Here is an 18,166-nt window from a genome sequence, read left to right on the forward strand (position 1 = left end):
GGGAGAAGTGGAGAGAATCCAGTCAAGCAGGGTGTGATTATGGCTTTTGATGTTTATGCGAGTTGGACAGGAGATTAATTGCGTTAGCTGCAGAGATTTAAACAGTGAGCAACAACTATTATTTTTTGGATTCAGCCAATCAATATTAAAATCTCCAAAAACCAAAATTTCACTTTTTGGGTTTTGAGCTAGATCTATGGGAGTTGTTCTTTTCACAGCCAATTAGCAGTTGATTCTTGAGTATTAGTTGTGCACACAGCATTAACGTAGCCTTTTTAATGTATATGTATGTAAGTGTGTGTATATATATATATTTTATACCCATATATACAGTATGTGTATATATATATATATATATATATATATATATATATATATATAAATTGAGTGGGTTCAATGGCTAACATATTGTCTTAAGATACTTCTTAAATATTTTCACAGTACTTGTATGACCCCTGTGGATGAGGCATGGGAGTGGTGTATCACCTCTACTACAGGCTATGGGGCAATACTATTTTATTTTTACAAATAGCAGGTGGGATAATTTAGCCAATCAAATGATGGAGTGTGCAAGCCATTCAGCTCTACTGAATGCTTGAGACACTAGTTGATGGTAATCCGCATTTGTAGCAAAATCTTCAGGTAATCCGATTGCATAGAAATCCTCTTTACTAGGGAAATTAAGAGACAAGTCATCTTCTTTAGTGAATTCAAGCTTATTCCAAAACATGCTCAAATAACAGCCCTGATGCCATTTCTTAAGTAAATACATATTCACCGAGAATATCTGGCTGCTCTAGTTGGGGGGAGGATGTCGGAAACTTGTAAAAGGCCCGTCAACAAAGATCCAATGGTCCAGTCCAGAACACAGAAGGGATAATATTGGTATCTTCTGACAAAGCAGGTTCTTACAAAGTCTCTGATACCACTTCAAGGGTTAGAGGTTAAGCATTTCCAAAAATAATTGGCAGATTATAAAAAGTCCACTTATAGCATACGGAATTTCAGACACACCGCCTTTTAATACATTTTAATATGTTCGGAATCAGCAAAATAATAATGCCTTAATTTAAACAATGAAAATAACTTAAAACTAGTACTGGTAAACAAGTTTACTTTATTTAAGTGTTCCCTACTACATGACATCTCAACTACATTTGGGCCATAGTAAAAAAATTATCTTTAATATAGAAAAACATAGAGAGGGAAAGAGAGATAATAGATAGATATATGATAGATAGATGATATAGATAGATTATTTATTTTCTAAACATTTACAAAGTAATACGTTTTAAAGGTTTTCCAAAGTGTTGTTGTTTCAATGTGTGTAGTCTGCATAATTTAGTTTTCAATCTCCCTTTCACAGTGCATACTTCTCAACATTTCCCAGAAGCCTTCTGGGACTGGGAGGTGAGGGGTGACTTGTGGATAGTGGGCCATGGGTAATTTGTGAGTGGGGTCACATAAGAGGGGTAGAATAATGTGTTTGTTGTGGGTGGGGTGGAGGCCATAGGCACAGTAAGATGGGCCATGGGCAGACAAGAGAAGTCCTTGTTTTTTTTGCTCTAGAAACTAGGACATTTGCCCAGAAGGGAAAGCAGAGGGAGGGACATTAGAATAATGCTTCCAATGCAGGACATATGGGAGCTCTGGCAGTGTGAGGATGTCTAGTTGTCCCGAATATCCCGCTAATACTAATAGCAACTCTGTATTATTCAAGTGTGCAATAGATTACTAAATGTTCATAGCAAAACAGCTAAGGGTGATTCTAGACATACAATATGGAGGTGCAACAAGGTAAATAAGAGTGTGCAGGCGTTACACATGGTTAACCTCATCATTTATTATCTGTTCCTAATATTTTTTGCATTTTATCCTTCTTCTTTTACCTAGCTCCCTGCTGTGTAGAACACTGGACATGTAAGAAAGACAATACCTTGCAATTTCATAGCAGCTGGAACCTAGAGGTGTAGGGTACTACAGTAATGCGGTTATGTGCAAAACAGTGCATCTGAATCATTTTATACCTAACTTAAAGGGACAGTCAACACCAAAATTGTTATTGTTTAAAAAGATAGATAACACCTTTACTACCCATTCCCCAGCTTCGAACAACCAACAATGTTATATTAAAATACTTTATAACATTTAAACCTCTAAATTTCTGCCTGTTTCTAAGCCACTACAGACAGCCTCTTGAGAGGTGACATGATTACTTTATATAAATATATTCAAGGCCCATATACAGAGATGGCAGAAACTCTGTTTATTCCAAGAAAATTGTGACAAGAGGTCACAATTTAAGGTTGGAGGAAAGGAGATTTAATCTCCTGCAACAGAAACGTTTTTCCACTGTAAGAGCAATAAAATTGTGGAACTCATTACCAAAGGAGGTAGTGAATGCCAATACCCGGAACAGCCAATAGAATGCGAGCTCAATCTGATTGGCTGATCGGATCAGCCAATCGGATTGAACTTGAATCTGATTGGCTGATTCCATCAGCCAATCAGAATTTTCCTACCTTAATTCCGATTAGCTGATAGAATCCTATCAGCCAATCGGAATTCGAGGGACGCCATCTTGGATGACGTCCCTTAAAGGAACCTTCATTCTTCGTCTAGTCGTCGGAAGAAAAGGATGGATCCGCGCTGGAGGTCTTCAAGATGGAGCCGGTCGTCATCGGATGGAAGAACATAGAAGATGCGGCTTGGATGAAGATGTTTGCCGGTCCGGATGTCCTCTTCTGCCCGCTTGGATCAAGACTTCAGCTGGAGGATGGATGTCTTCAGCCCCCCGCTTGGGCTTGGATCAAGACATCGGAGCCAGGACGGATCGGTGTGATACCCGGTGTGGTGAAGATAAGGTAGGAAGATCTTCAGGGGCTTAGTGTTAGGTTTATTTAAGGGGGGTTTGGGTTAGATTAGGGGTATGTGGGTGGTGGGTTGTAATGTTGGGGGGGGTATGTTTTTTTTCTCCAGGCAAAAGAGCTGAATTCTTTGGGGCATGCCCCGCAAATGGCCCTTTTAAGGGCTGGTAAGGTAAAAGAGCTTTTCTATTTTAATTTTAGAATAGGGTAGGGCATTTTTTTATTTTGGGGGGCTTTGTTATTTTATTAGGGGGCTTAGGGTAGGTGTAATTAGTTTAAAATTGTTGTAATATTTTTCTAATGTTTGTAAATATTTTTTTATTTTTTGTAACTTAGTTCTTTTTTATTTTTTGTACTTTAGTTAGTTTATTTAATTGTATTTATTTGTAGGTATTTTATTTAATTTATTTATTGCTAGTGTAGTGTTAGGTTTAATTGTAGATAATTGTAGGTATTTTATTTAATTAATTTATTGCTAGTGTAGTGTTAGGTTTAATTGTAACTTAGGTTAGGATTTATTTTACAGGTAATTTTGTAATTATTTTAACTAGGTAACTATTAAATAGTTATTAACTATTTAATAGATATTGTACCTGGTTAAAATAATTACAAAGTTGCCTGTAAAATAAATATTAATCCTAAAATAGCTACAATATAATTATAATTTATATTGTAGCTATATTAGGGTTTATTTTACAGGTAAGTATTGAGCTTTAAATAGGAATAATTTATTTAATAAGAGTTAATTTATTTCGTTAGAATAAAATTATATTTAACTTAGGGGGGTGTTAGGGTTATGGTTAGACTTAGCTTTAGGGGTTAATACATTTATTAGAGTAGCGGTGAGGTCCGATCGGCAGATTAGGGGTTAATAATTGAAGTTAGGTGTCGGCGATGTTAGGGAGGGCAGATTAGGGGTTAATACCATTTCTTATAGGGTTATTGAGGCGGGAGTGAGGCGGATTAGGGGTTAATAACTTTATTATAGTAGCGGCGGGGTCCGATCGGCAGATTAGGGGTTAATAATTGTAGGTAGGTGGCGGCGACGTTGGGGGCGGCAGATTAGGGGTTAATAAATATAATATAGGGGTCGGCGGTGTTAGGGGCAGCAGATTAGGGGTACATAGGGCTAATGTAGCTTGCGGCGGTGTACGGAGCGGCAAATTAGGGGTTAAAAATAATATGCAGGGGTAAGCGATAGCGGGGGCGGCAGATTAGGGGTTAATAAGTGTAAGGTTAGGGGTGTTTAGACTCGGGGTTCATGTTAGGGTGTTAGGTGCAGACTTAGGAAGTGTTTCCCCATAGGAAACAATAGGGCTGCGTTAGGAGCTGAACGCTGCTTTTTTGCAGGTGTTAGGTTTTTTTTCAGCTCAAACTGCCCCATTGTTTCCTATGGGGGAATCGTGCATGAGCACGTTTTTGAAGCTGGCCGCGTCCGTAAGCACCGCTGGTATCGAGAGTTGCAGTGGCGGTAAATTATGCTCTACGCTCCTTTTTTGGAGCCTAACGCAGCCCTTCTGTGAACTCTAAATACCAGCGGTATTTAAAAGGTGCGGGGAAAAAAAAGCATGCGTAGCTAACGCACCCCTTTGGCCGCAGAACTCTAAATCTAGCCGCTAGTGTTCTTTAAATTAATCTTTATTTTGTCTTGCCAAAAATGAGAGTTATAGGGCTCAGTATAAATTAGGTTTCTATAGGCTGTGTTCCTTAGAAAAAGTACAATGTACGATAAACTATGCATTATAAAATTCATATTTTATATGTCAGCAATGTCACTATCATTTAAATAACTGTAAAATCTCAGCAACTATCACAACGTTCGCCTAATTGTACCGGATCAGAATGCTGATATCCATTTACTGACTGGACACAACATGATTTAAACAGAATCCACTCTCTCACTTCTATCTTAATCCAAACTTTCTGAAATTCTGAGAAATAGATTTTTAATGGAAATGTAATTCTCAAGGTCAACAGAGCATTATAGTGAGTATAATGTCTCATCCATCTTGCTATTGTATCAAGGCAGGACCCCCCAGGGCTGTGATTTGTTCTAATTGTGGTTTTGTCACTTCTCCGGTGTGTTGGATGCACAGAGACCCCTGCCTGAGGCCCAATGTTCCCACCGGGACCTGCCAGTACCCTCTCACCAGCTCCGCTTGTCACACCTCGTTACTTAATTGTAGATCAAAAGTTCTTCCCTGCAGAATCTCACTAATGATATCTGTCCTTATAAAGCACTGCCGGGCAGACTGTGACAAGATGTGACAGGGGAGACAGAGGAGGTACAGCCCTGCCTCTCCCCACGGGTATACTGACAGCACTGCAGGAGTTCCTACACTCATGATAATCAATGCGATCTCAGATAAAAAATATTATTTAATTATTCTTTAAATAATGTGTGTGTTTGCTCATGTTATATGTTACTGTATGGTTTGCTCCCAGATACACAGCACTGTACAGCTTAAGATACACCACTTCCTAACTAGAATCCAGGGGCATAACTGCAGGAGTCCCATTTGAGAGAGCCCACACCTCCAGGGACCTCTGCACTCAATATTGATGTTGCTACCAGGAGGCCTGGTGAGGCCAGGCCTTCACCTGCATTATGCCTGACTGGCTCCTCTATGCTCCTCCTGCAAAACAAGGGTCCCCTTTTAAGCAAAATGTAATGATTTGCTATTACAACATGGTGGTATGGTTTTCAAGATGACTGCCACAGAGCTGCTGTACAGGCTGCTGTGTGGCTGCCCACTCATTTGTAGCTTATAGTAAGTAGAAAGCGCATTGTTGAAATGGGGGCCCATCACAAACTTTGCCCTGGCACCCAATGAGGTCCAGTTAAGCCACTGCCAGTATCCATATTCCAACATGGCGGCACCCATGACTAGAGGGGGCTGAATCACATTGACCACTGTGACATGTATATTACTGGCAGGAAGGAGCTAACAACTAACTGCTCAGTTGTAGGAAGCATCATTTTGCTAAATGTAATATTGGAAAGGATGAGGGGTGATAGAGGATTTGGAAGCACCCTGGATTTACATTTTCCTGTGTTTTTATTTAAGCTCATTAGACCTGACATTATGAGCAATCACAGGATCCTTGCAGGGGCACACAGCAATTCTTGTCTATAAAAGTTTCACCATAGTATTTTGTTTTATAAAAAATGCAATGTAGGACCAAAACAGATTCATGTCTATCCCATTTCTCACAGAAGCTAAAAAGATGCATTAGTAGATATCCCCTCCACATACATTGCTTATAATTGTGCGTTTTCCAGTTTCAGGAAGAATGGGAAACACATACTCTAGACTTCACAAGTTTGACCATGTTAAATTATACGCAGTGATTATTTGATTCCCCATAGTAGCTCATTTATATCAGTCACTGCTTGGGATCAGTAGAGATAAGAGGTTACTACATTATTTTCTTAAAATAAAGTAAAACTTAAATGATTTTAAAAATAATTTGTTTTATAAGCAGCCTTCTGGAGAGTAGCTCTAATTTCTAAAGTGTATTATGCATCAATTTAAACAAATGTGTCACATGTCCCTTTAAAGGCTGCTGTACAGTCTATCCCTGCCTTCCCTGATAACTTTTTACACTGACCCGTCAATGCCGGTGACCAGAAAAAGTAGGTTCCCATTGATCTTCGTGCAGTTGATGAACATGTCGATATTACTGGAATCCACCGTCTGAGCCGCGTGCAAGGAGCCTATCCCGATCCCATCGCACACTGCAGGGACAGAAGGATGACAACTTTGTACCTGAAAAGGAACCTTCTGTATGTTTTCAGATGGATTAAATCACACAGTGCATCAGTCTCCAAGCACCACTTTGCTATTAACTGCTCTGGAATTTACAGCCCCCCGGGGTCTAATCTCTGGCTGAAAGAGATGGGTATTTTATTCCCAGTGTAGTCATAAACATCTACCCGTCTGTCAGTAAAACAACTGTGTGTTTCTCCTGCAATTATTTTTCATACAAAAACGTCTTGTATTTTTTTACTCCTGTTTCTTTTGTGACACACTCATGTCAGCTAAAATAATCCCTTTTTCTCTAATGTAGAATTTATATATTGTGGGATAACCTATCTTTCTCACAATGAGACATAACCCCTTGCTGCCATGTATTGTAATCTTTCACTGATTTTACAATATTGAATTAGATATCAGACTGGTTTATTAGTATAACTTCCCCAGTAAATTCCATTACTGGGTTGCAACACCATGTTTACTGGGTTAAGGGCAACGTTCCCTAAGGAATGTGTGTGTGTGTGTGTGTATATATATATATATATACACATACACTTATACTGTATATAAATATATATATATATACACACATACACACACATATACTTATATACTGTATGTATATATATATTTAGGGCTTTATTTTTTTTGCTTGCTAACTGTTGCTCAATATTTAGCACGGGTTGTTTAAGAGAAGGTGGGGAATGTAAGACTGAGGCCCCGATGATCGAAAGTACTGTAAGCGGCAAAATATTCCAAGGGATTCGCCTCTATGTCAAGCGAGCCTATCAAAATATTCCAAGCTCCTGACATAGATGCTAACAGGCGGCATTGCTGAGAGGCTTATACAATACATGCTATTGGTTGGCGATGCTGGCTATGGATAACACCCAGCATCGCTGCCCATATTGGCAATGTATAGTTAACGATCCCTTGGAATATAACTGCCGTGCCTAACCACTAATCCTGAATACCCCACAATCGCATACTAACACTACACTAATATATATCTAAACTGCTACTTTCCTACCGCAAGTACCCATCTAAACCATTAACCCGTATACCGCCACATACCCACCGCAAGTACCCATCTAAACCATTAGCCCCTATACCACCACATACCCACCACAAGTACCTATCTAAACTATTAACCCTTATACAGCCACCAGCTCACCACACCCTACACTATTAAGCCCTAAACTCCCAGTGGGTTTTTTAGTTAGACTTTATTATGTTTGATGTGAGGGGTTACTTTTATTGTAGGGGGGGTTGTAATTTTTTTAAATGTAAAAGTGCTGTATTGACTTTAGGGCAATGCCCTACAAAAGAAGGCCCTTTTAAAGGCTATTGTAATTTGTATTTAGTTTTCGGGTGTTTTTTTTTATGGAGCATGTTTTTTCATTTTTATGTAACTTAGGGGGTTTAGTTTAGAGGGGGTTTAGGTGTTAGTGTTAGGTAGTGTAGTTCTAGTTTGGGTTTGGAGGTGGTGGTTTAAGGCATAATCACCTAACCAACCCCCATACCTGTATGCAGGAGCGAAACTACAGGGGGTGCAGAGGTTGCAATTGCGACCTCTGGGGGGAAGTTAGCTGGGTGGTGTCATTGAATTCTATTGGAGAGACATCGCCGCTCGTCGGCACTACTCGGCCACACATCTTTTCTTTGAAAATCTCAACATTAGGGCCTAAGAGAGCAGTATTTTCCTTTAATTGTATTTTTATAATGTGCTTCAACAATGCTCAATATTTAGCACTGGAAGAGGTGGCTACCTAAAATAGTTTTCAGAGGACTGCATTTTCAGGGGATAAGGTAAGGCATCAGGAATATATTTTTTTTATTTAAAGATGGCCACACACAAAAAAAACTATTGTAAGCCAACCTCACTCTCCCTTGCCAATCTAGTGGCCATTTTTCACAGAGGTGCACTTACAGGTTCTCATTTACTTGGTGGTCTAGGTATCTATTATAAATCAGTGGGCCATGTCTTCAGCCAAACATGTGCATCCACTGGCAAGTGCTCCACACTTACAGATCCTTTATATCAACTTACTTGATTTGGGCTAGATTACGAGTGGAGAGCAATTTTGCGCTTATGTGTTAACTTCACTAGACAGAGAATTTTTGTGCGCATTGGGTTGCGCTCTTATTACAAGTTAAAAGTAAAAAGTTAGCGCAAGCAATACTCTATGGCCTAGATTTAGAGTTTGGCGGTAGCCGTGAAAACCAGCGTTAGAGGCTCCTAACGCTGGTTTTAGGCTACCGCCGGTATTTGGAGTCACTGAAAAAAGGGTCTAACGCTCACTTTTCAGCCGCGACTTTTCCATACCGCAGATCCCCTTACGTCAATTGCGTATCCTATCTTTTCAATGGGATCTTCCTAACTCCGGTATTTAGAGTCGTTTCTGAAGTGAGCGTTAGAGCTCTAACGACAAAACTCCAGCCGCAGAAAAAAAGCAGGAGTTAAGAGCTTTCTGGGCTAACGCCGGTTCATAAAGCTCTTAACTACTGTACCCTAAAGTACACTAACACCCATAAACTACCTATGTACCCCTAAACTGAGGTCCCCCCACATCGCCGCAACTCGATTAAATTTTTTTAACCCCTAATCTGCCGACCGCCACCTACGTTATACTTATGTACCCCTAATCTGCTGCCCCTAACCCCGCCGACCCCTGTATTATATTTATTAACCCCTAACCTTCCCCCCACAACGTCACCGCCAGCTACTTACAATAATTAACCCCTAATCTGCCGACCGCAAAGCGCCGCCACCTACGTTATCCTTATGTACCCCTAATCTGCTGCCCCTAACACCGCCGACCCCTACATTATATTTATTAACCCCTAATCTGCCCCCCTCAACGTCACCGACACCTGCCTACACTTATTAACCCCTAATCTGCCGAGCGGACCTGAGCGCTACTATAATAAAGTTATTAACCCCTAATCCGCATCACTAACCCTATCATAAATAGTATTAACCCCTAATCTGCCCTCCCTAACATCGCCGACACCTAACTTCAATTATTAACCCCTAATCTGACGACCGGAGCTCACCGCTACTATAATAAATGGATTAACCCCTAAAGCTAAGTCTAACCCTAACACTAACACCCCCCTAACTTAAATATAATTTAAATCTAACGAAATTAATTAACTCTTATTAAATAAATTATTCCTATTTAAAGCTAAATACTTACCTGTAAAATACTTCCTAATATAGCTATAATATAAATTATAATTACATTGTAGCTATTTTAGGATTAATATTTATTTTACAGGCAACTTTGTAATTATTTTAACCAGGTACAATAGCTATTAAATAGTTAAGAACTATTTAATAGTTACCTAGTTAAAATAATAACAAAATTACCTGTAAAATAAATCCTAACCTAAGTTATAATTAAACCTAACACTACCCTATCAATAAATTAATTAAATAAAATACCTACAATTACCTACAATAAAACCTAACACTACACTATCAATAAATAAATTAAATACAATTCCTACAAATAAATACAATTAAATAAACTAACTAAAGTACAAAAAATAAAAAAGAACTAAGTTACAAAAAATAAATTTTTTTTTACAAACATAAGAAAAATATTACAACAATTTTAAACTAATTACACCTACTCTAAGCCCCCTAATAAAATAACAAAGACCCCCAAAATAAAAAAATGCCCTACCCTATTCTAAATTAATAGAGTTAAAAGCTCTTTTACCTTACCAGCCCTGAACAGGGCCCTTTGCGGGGCATGCCCCAAGAAAATCAGCTCTTTTGCCTGTAAAAAAAAACATACAATACCCCCCCCAACATTACAACCCACCACCCACATACCCCTAATCTAACCCAAACCCCCCTTAAATAAACCTAACACTAAGCCCCTGAAGATCTTCCTACCTTGTCTTCACCATCCAGGTATCACCGATCCGTCCTGGCATCCGGTGCTGAAGAGGTCCAGAAGAGGCTCCAAAGTCTTCCTCCTATCCGGCAAGAAGAGGACATCCGGACCGGCAAACATCTTCATCCAAGCGGCATCTTCGATCTTCTTCCATCCGGTGCGGAGCGGGTCCATGTTGAAGCAGCCGACGCGGATCCATCCTCTTCTTTCTGCGTCTCCCGACGAATGACGGTTCCTTTAAGGGACGTCATCCAAGATGGCGTCCCTCGAATTCCGATTGGCTGATAGGATTCTATCAGCCAATCGGAATTAAGGTAGGAATATTCTGATTGGCTGATGGAATCAGCCAATCAGAATCAAGTTCAATCCGATTGGCTGATCCAATCAGCCAATCAGATTGAGCTCGCATTCTATTGGCTGATCGGAACAGCCAATAGAATGCGAGCTCAATATTCCTACCTTAATTCCGATTGGCTGATAGAATCCTATCAGCCAATCGGAATTCGAGGGACGCCATCTTGGATGACGTCCCTTAAAGGAACCGTCATTCGTCGGGAGACGCAGAAAGAAGAGGATGGATCCGCGTCGGCTGCTTCAACATGGACCCGCTCCGCACCGGATGGAAGAAGATCGAAGATGCCGCTTGGATGAAGATGTTTGCCGGTCCGGATGTCCTCTTCTTGCCGGATAGGAGGAAGACTTTGAAGCCTCCTCTGGACCTCTTCAGCACCGGATGCCAGGACGGATCGGTGATACCTGGATGGTGAAGACAAGGTAGGAAGATCTTCAGGGGCTTAGTGTTAGGTTTATTTAAGGGGGGTTTGGGTTAGATTAGGGGTATGTGGGTGGTGGGTTGTAATGTTGGGGGGGGGTATTGTATGTTTTTTTTTACAGGCAAAAGAGCTGATTTTCTTGGGGCATGACCCGCAAAGGGCCCTGTTCAGGGCTGGTAAGGTAAAAGAGCTTTTAACTCTATTAATTTAGAATAGGGTAGGGCATTTTTTATTTTGGGGGTCTTTGTTATTTTATTAGGGGGCTTAGAGTAGGTGTAATTAGTTTAAAATTGTTGTAATATTTTTCTTATGTTTGTAAATATTTTTTTATTTTTTGTACTTTAGTTAGTTTATGTAATTGTAGTTATTTGTAGGAATTGTATTTAATTTATTTATTGATAGTGTAGTGTTAGGTTTTATTGTAGGTAATTGTAGGTATTTTATTTAATTAATTTATTGATAGGGTAGTGTTAGGTTTTATTGTAGGTAATTGTAGGTATTTTATTTAATTAATTTATTGATAGGGTAGTGTTAGGTTTAATTATAACTTAGGTTAGGATTTATTTTACAGGTTATTTTGTTATTATTTTAACTAGGTAACTATTAAATAGTTCTTAACTATTTAATAGCTATTGTACCTGGTTAAAATAATTACAAAGTTGCCTGTAAAATAAATATTAATCCTAAAATAGCTACAATGTAATTATAATTTATATTGTAGCTATATTAGGATGTATTTTACAGGTAAGTATTTAGCTTTAAATAGGAATAATTTATTTAATAAGAGTTAATTAATTTTGTTAGATTTAAATTATATTTAAGTTAGGGGGGTGTTAGTGTTAGGGTTAGACTTAGCTTTAGGGGTTAATCCATTTATTATAGTAGCGGTGAGCTCCGGTCGTCAGATTAGGGGTTAATAATTGAAGTTAGGTGTCGGCGATGTTAGGGAGGGCAGATTAGGGTTAATACTATTTATGATAGGGTTAGTGATGCGGATTAGGGGTTAATAACTTTATTATAGTAGCGCTCAGGTCCGCTCGGCAGATTAGGGGTTAATAAGTGTAGGCAGGTGTCGGCGACGTTGAGGGGGGCAGATTAGGGGTTAATAAATATAATATAGGGGTCGGCGGTGTTAGGGGCAGCAGATTAGGGGTACATAGGGATAATGTAAGTAGCGGCGGTTTACGGAGCGGCAGATTAGGGGTTAATAATATAATGCAGGGGTCAGCGATAGCGGGGGCGGCAGATTAGGGGTTAATAAGTGTAAGGGTAGGGGTGTTTAGACTCGGGGTACATGTTAGAGTGTTAGGTGCAGACGTAGGAAGTGTTTCCCCATAGGAAACAATGGGGCTGCGTTAGGAGCTGAACGCGCTTTTTTGCAGGTGTTAGGTTTTTTTTCAGCTCAAACAGCCCCATTGTTTCCTATGGGAGAATCGTGCACGAGCACGTTTTTGAGGCTGGCCGCGTCCGTAAGCAACTCTGGTATCGAGAGTTGCATTTGCGGTAAAAATGCTCTACGCTCCTTTTTTGGAGGCTAACGCAGCATTTTTTGGGACTCTCGATACCAGAGTTAATTTTATGGTGCGGCCAGAAAAAAGCCTGCGTAGCGTTAACAACCCATCTACCGCCAAACTCCAAATCTAGGCCTATGCGCGCAATAATCGGTACTTTCTCCCCATAGAAGTCAATGGAAAGCGCAAACTGAAAGAAAAAAAAAATAATACCTATGCTCACGCATTTACCCAACAGGAGTTAATAGTTGATATTTCAATGTTCTTCACATACAGAACAATGTACTTTTTATTGTATGTATATATATATATAAATAAATATACTGTATATATATATATATATATATATATATATATATACATACACATATTTTTATATATACTGTATGTATATATATATATATATATATATATATATATATATATATATATATATATATATATATATATATAAATATGTTTCTGTATATCTATTCCTATAGCTATATAGGTATAGATATCTATTTTACATTAACATTATTAGATATACTGTATATATATATAGACAAATATATTTAATAATAAAAAGTACATTATTCTCTATGTGAAGAAAACAGAATGTAAAATATGTGTAAAACGCATCAGGGTTCGCGGTCAGGTTAGCGCACATGAAGAATTGCTAAATTCAATGCACCTTATTGAAAGACTTATAAAATATTAAAAAATAATAAAAAACTATTAAAAATGATTATACAAACTGTAACATATTCTACATAATCCACAATATATATATATATATATATATATATATATTTTTTTTTTTTTAACTATGTATAATAATTCTTAAACAGTTTTTATTTATATTTTTTCAACTAGTAATCCGCGCGCAAAAAACCCAAGAATAACCCGATATCGCTTGTGCACTACAGTTACTGCACCACTCATAATTTAGCCCTTTATTTGGTGCATGATTCTTGATCTATGCTATTTCACCTATTTGAGGATGCATCATCATTGAGGCAGTTTTAAGCTTTTTACCTGCATCAGAGTGTGTTAAGTTTGCTTATTCTATTGCTGACCCCTGCCTTGCACTTGCCACTAAAACTGTTCTGTCTGATGTGACCCATTACCTGTCCTTCATCCTTGTGGTTGAATAAGGGGCTGATGTTAGTGTTTGTGTGTGTTTCTGTATGGGAGAAAGTGTGTTTCTGTGTGTATGTGTGTGTGTCTTTCTATGTGTGTGTTTCTGTGTGTATGAGTGTCTTTCTATGTGTGTGTGTTCATGTGAACGTGTGTTTCTCTGTGTGTTTGTGTGCATGTTACTGTGTGTAAGAGTGTGTTTCAGTATGTGTGTGAGTGTGTTTCTGTGTGTGCTTCTGTTTGTGTGTGTGTAATTCTGTGGGTGTGAGTGTTTGTGTGTGAGAGAATGTATTTCTGGGTCTGTGAGTGTTTCTGTGTGAGAGAGTGTGTTTCTGGGTCTGTGAGTGTTTGTGTGTGAGAGAGTGTGTTTTTGTGTGTGAGTGAGAGTGTCTGTGAGGGTTTCTGCGTGTGGGAGTTTCTGTGAGTGTTTCTGTGTGTATTTTATTTGAGCATTTCTGTGTCTATGATTGTGTCTGTGAATGTTTCTGTGTGTGTCAATATTTGTTTTTGTGAAAGAGAATGTGTGTGTAAGTGTACATGTGAGAGAAAGTTTTTGAATGCGTGTTTGAAAGAGAAAGTTTGTCCTTGTGTGTGAGAGAGAGAGAGAGAAAGAAAGAAAGAAAGCGAGTGTGTAAGAGAGAGTTTTTCTGTGAGACAGTAGTTTTGTTTGTGTGTTTCAGTCTGTGCATACTTGTTTATGTGTATTATTACCTTTATAACATTTTCAAGTTTAACTACAATCAGGAATGAAGTATGCACACGTTAGTCACTTTGCCAAAAAATCCAGCTATTTTGTTGTATATTACTTCAGAAATTTTCAAACAAATCATAAAAATTGTGTCGCATAAGTATGTAGGCCTTAAAAAAAAGTTTGAAGATCCCTGCTCTATATGGTTGACTAGTTTACTTTTTTCCATGAATCACCTTAATATTTATTTCTAACATTATAAAATAGTTTTTGAAACTGTGTATACTTTTTTATGCATAACCATGTCAGTGGATATGTTTACACCTACCATATTAGATGTGTTTTTTGTTCCTACTGTATATACTATATATAGCAACCCTACTCAAATATGAATGCCTCTTTAGACATGGGACTTACCTTTGGGGCAGATATCTGTGCAAGGTTTACATATTTTAATTCCATTTTCTTCAACTTCCATCTTATTGCTGGGGCAGGCCCGTACACAGGAGCTGTGATCCACCACAAAGTTATCTGGAAATGAGAGCAAATTAGTGGGATTATGCAATCTCTTATTTAATCTTCAGAAGCAAGGCATCCCCTTTGAGAAATCTAGTTTCCATTTAGTTACCTTTCCTTATTGCAATACAGAACACATACAGAAACATATAGAGCCTTCCAAAAATGTAATTGCCTTAAAGACTGACACTAGGGTCGACATTCTATTATTATGTTTAATGGATGTTCCTGTATTGAACAAAAAATGTTTTTTTATGCTTATGGGCCATGCCACTGTTCACCAATAGAGCTGTAAGAGTTTGTCATATCATCCCGTGAGTATCAATCCAACAGATAAGGTGTGTAAAAAATGAATCACTTACTGTAAGTTTCAAAAATGACTGCATCCTTGCAAAAGAGACCATCTCTGCTAGACCGTGTACAGAACTTTTGCCTATGAATGACTATAACTAACTAGTGAGGCATTGCATAGTTCATTAGCATATTCTTACCTTGAGTCTTCAGCTACAGTTGAAAACAGTGATATAGCTCAAATGGTCTGTGGGAGAATGTACATATTGGCTTTATGATGATTTTGTGTCATTATACTCACAACTGAAGTTGTTTTTTTCCCTTATCTTTTTTTAACCGCATAAATAAAGTAAACTGAGACTGCTTTTAGAATTTCATAATGTTTTTAAAATTCTCTCAATACATCGTTAGACTATATATATATATATATATATATATATATATATATTTCAAGCGATGGTGTAAGTGCACTCTCACCAACTTCTGCAACTTGTCAGGGTGCTGTGAGATAGTAGATAAACTGTAGCAAAGAAGCACTCACTGAACGATTCCAACTGTGACAAAAGACTTTAATTCAAACGAGTGACGTTTCGGGACAATAACAGTCCCTTCCTCTGACAAGCTAACAATGTGAAAAAGCAGGCCTTAAATAGGCTCCAAAACTACCCTCCCCACAAGTGTGACCAATCATGGTCAAGATTACATAACCTATCTTACCCAGTAACAAATAATAATCGATAATGCAATAGTGCAAAACAAGTGTATCAAGTGAATTAAAACATAAGACCCCGTGTTGCTAATAGAATGGGGGGAATAATCTCAGTCCAACCATATATATATAAAGCAGCTAAATAGCTTTAAAATCGTAAACAAAGTAAAAAAACGTAAAAAAAACACAATGAAATGAGGGGATCGTAATCCAACCAATCATTGTAGTCCCAGTCATGGAGATCGTAATTCCACCAATAGGCAGTCATCTAACTTATGGGAATCATAGTAGCACCAGTCAGCAGCCAAATGACATTCAGTATCAGATGCGTCATAGCTCCACGCTTTCCAGATACGCCCACCTGTCACTGGCAATGCCTGTTACATATAGCAGCAAGGAGAAAACCATCTTGCTAAATCTAACCAGATCGCTGCTTGTCAGTCATAGACAGATACAGCACTGAGACCGCCATTAATATCACAGCAGATTCCATTCAGAATTAATGTTAGTGTTACCCTCTCAGATATCTAAGGCGTTACACAGCTAAACTAATGCTGTCAAAGAGATGGCGAAGACTAACCAATCAGCAGTGTGTCCACACCCCCATGGGCGTGACAAAAACATCGCTAGATATTGTCCGCCTCTATAACTCAACTTCAAAAATGATGAGCTCACCTATTAAGATAATAACATTATCACTCATCTAAAAGTGACAAGCAATTTCCATCTTAGATTACACACATTGACGGACAGTGACGAACATGGCTATATTCGTGTGACATTACCAATAAGTGTTTGTTTTTTGTTTTTTGTTTCCTAACAACAACAAAGTGTGATTCTAATCCATATCTATTCCTAAGGTCCCTACATACAGACTCATATCCTGTACATCAATCAACATCCTAAAAATAAAGTGTAAAAAAGTGTAAAATAGTAAAACAATTGAATCGTGATAAACCTAAATGCAAATGAACATATATGTATGTATAAAAAGGTAAACATATATGTATAAAACAACATCTTAACTATTCTATATCCATAGTAGATGATAACAAAAAAGTGAGATGTGTATCACTGTCGGCTCCTTGTGAGGGCACCGCAAGCTTGGCAACTATCTAACCATAATTATAGCACTGATTATAGGTTTGGTGTGAGGCAGACCACCCAAGCTAAAAAGCAACACGGGGTATACACAAAGTGAAACATAAAATAAACTAAAATAATGTTAAAATTAATTCGTCCATATAATGGACACGATAATAACAACATAATGTTAAGAGAGCCACCTATGGATATTACATAAGGGCAATATAGGACAGAGAAATCAGCATTGTCTTCAGTTATATTGTGCTCTTAGATCGGTCAACTGTATTCAGGGTCTAGAGCTATTTGAAATCAAGAGAACTCAATAAAAATAAGTAAAAATAAGATAAGATAAAAAATACATAAAGAGATGTAACTAAATGAATACAAAAGAAAATAAAAAAATAAAAATAAATATAAATAATAAAATAAAAATAAAAATAAAAATAAATAAATATAAATAAAAATAAAAATAAATATAAAAATAAAAATAAAAATAAATGTAAATAAATAATAATAATAAAAGGAATAAAATACAAAAATATACAAATAAAAATAAATAAAAATAAAATAGAATAACATAGAATAACATATATACGCTCATGCACACCCACACAAGAGTACATATATACCAGCACCCATTCAACTATACAAAAAAATATATATAAGAAACAAAAAAGATCAAAGAAGAAAGAAATAAAAGAAGAATGAGTGAAGTAAGATACAAGAAGGACGAAGAGGGAAAAAAGAAGAAGAAGAAGAAACTGAAGAAGAAGAAAAAAGGCCAGTAATAAATTGGACAGGAACAGCCACCATATGGATACTGAGATATAGAAACCACAATAAGTATAGATATGAAGGAAACAAGAAGTCAAGTTGAAAAAGAAAAAGAACAGAATAAAGACTAGGGACTAATGGATCATGAGCTCTCAATGAGATGGAC

At 37.7% G+C, this 18,166-nt stretch overlaps 1 protein-coding gene across 3 annotated transcripts in view; it reads right to left on the reverse strand.

The window, feature by feature from the left end:
- The window catches only part of ERBB4 (erb-b2 receptor tyrosine kinase 4), a 1,322,334-nt gene that overhangs the window by 345,102 nt on the left and 959,066 nt on the right, over positions 1-18,166 (reverse strand). For all 3 annotated transcript variants that reach the window (XM_053698789.1, XM_053698786.1, XM_053698787.1), the window contains exons 8-9: positions 15,042-15,155; positions 6,480-6,606 (exon numbers count right to left, since the gene is read on the reverse strand). In XM_053698789.1, the coding sequence (XP_053554764.1) occupies positions 6,480-6,606; positions 15,042-15,155 (241 nt within the window). The remainder of the gene's footprint in view (positions 1-6,479; positions 6,607-15,041; positions 15,156-18,166) is intronic.

The sequence above is a fragment of the Bombina bombina genome, chromosome 1, assembly GCF_027579735.1.
Source record: "Bombina bombina isolate aBomBom1 chromosome 1, aBomBom1.pri, whole genome shotgun sequence".
Classification (NCBI taxonomy): domain Eukaryota; kingdom Metazoa; phylum Chordata; class Amphibia; order Anura; family Bombinatoridae; genus Bombina; species Bombina bombina.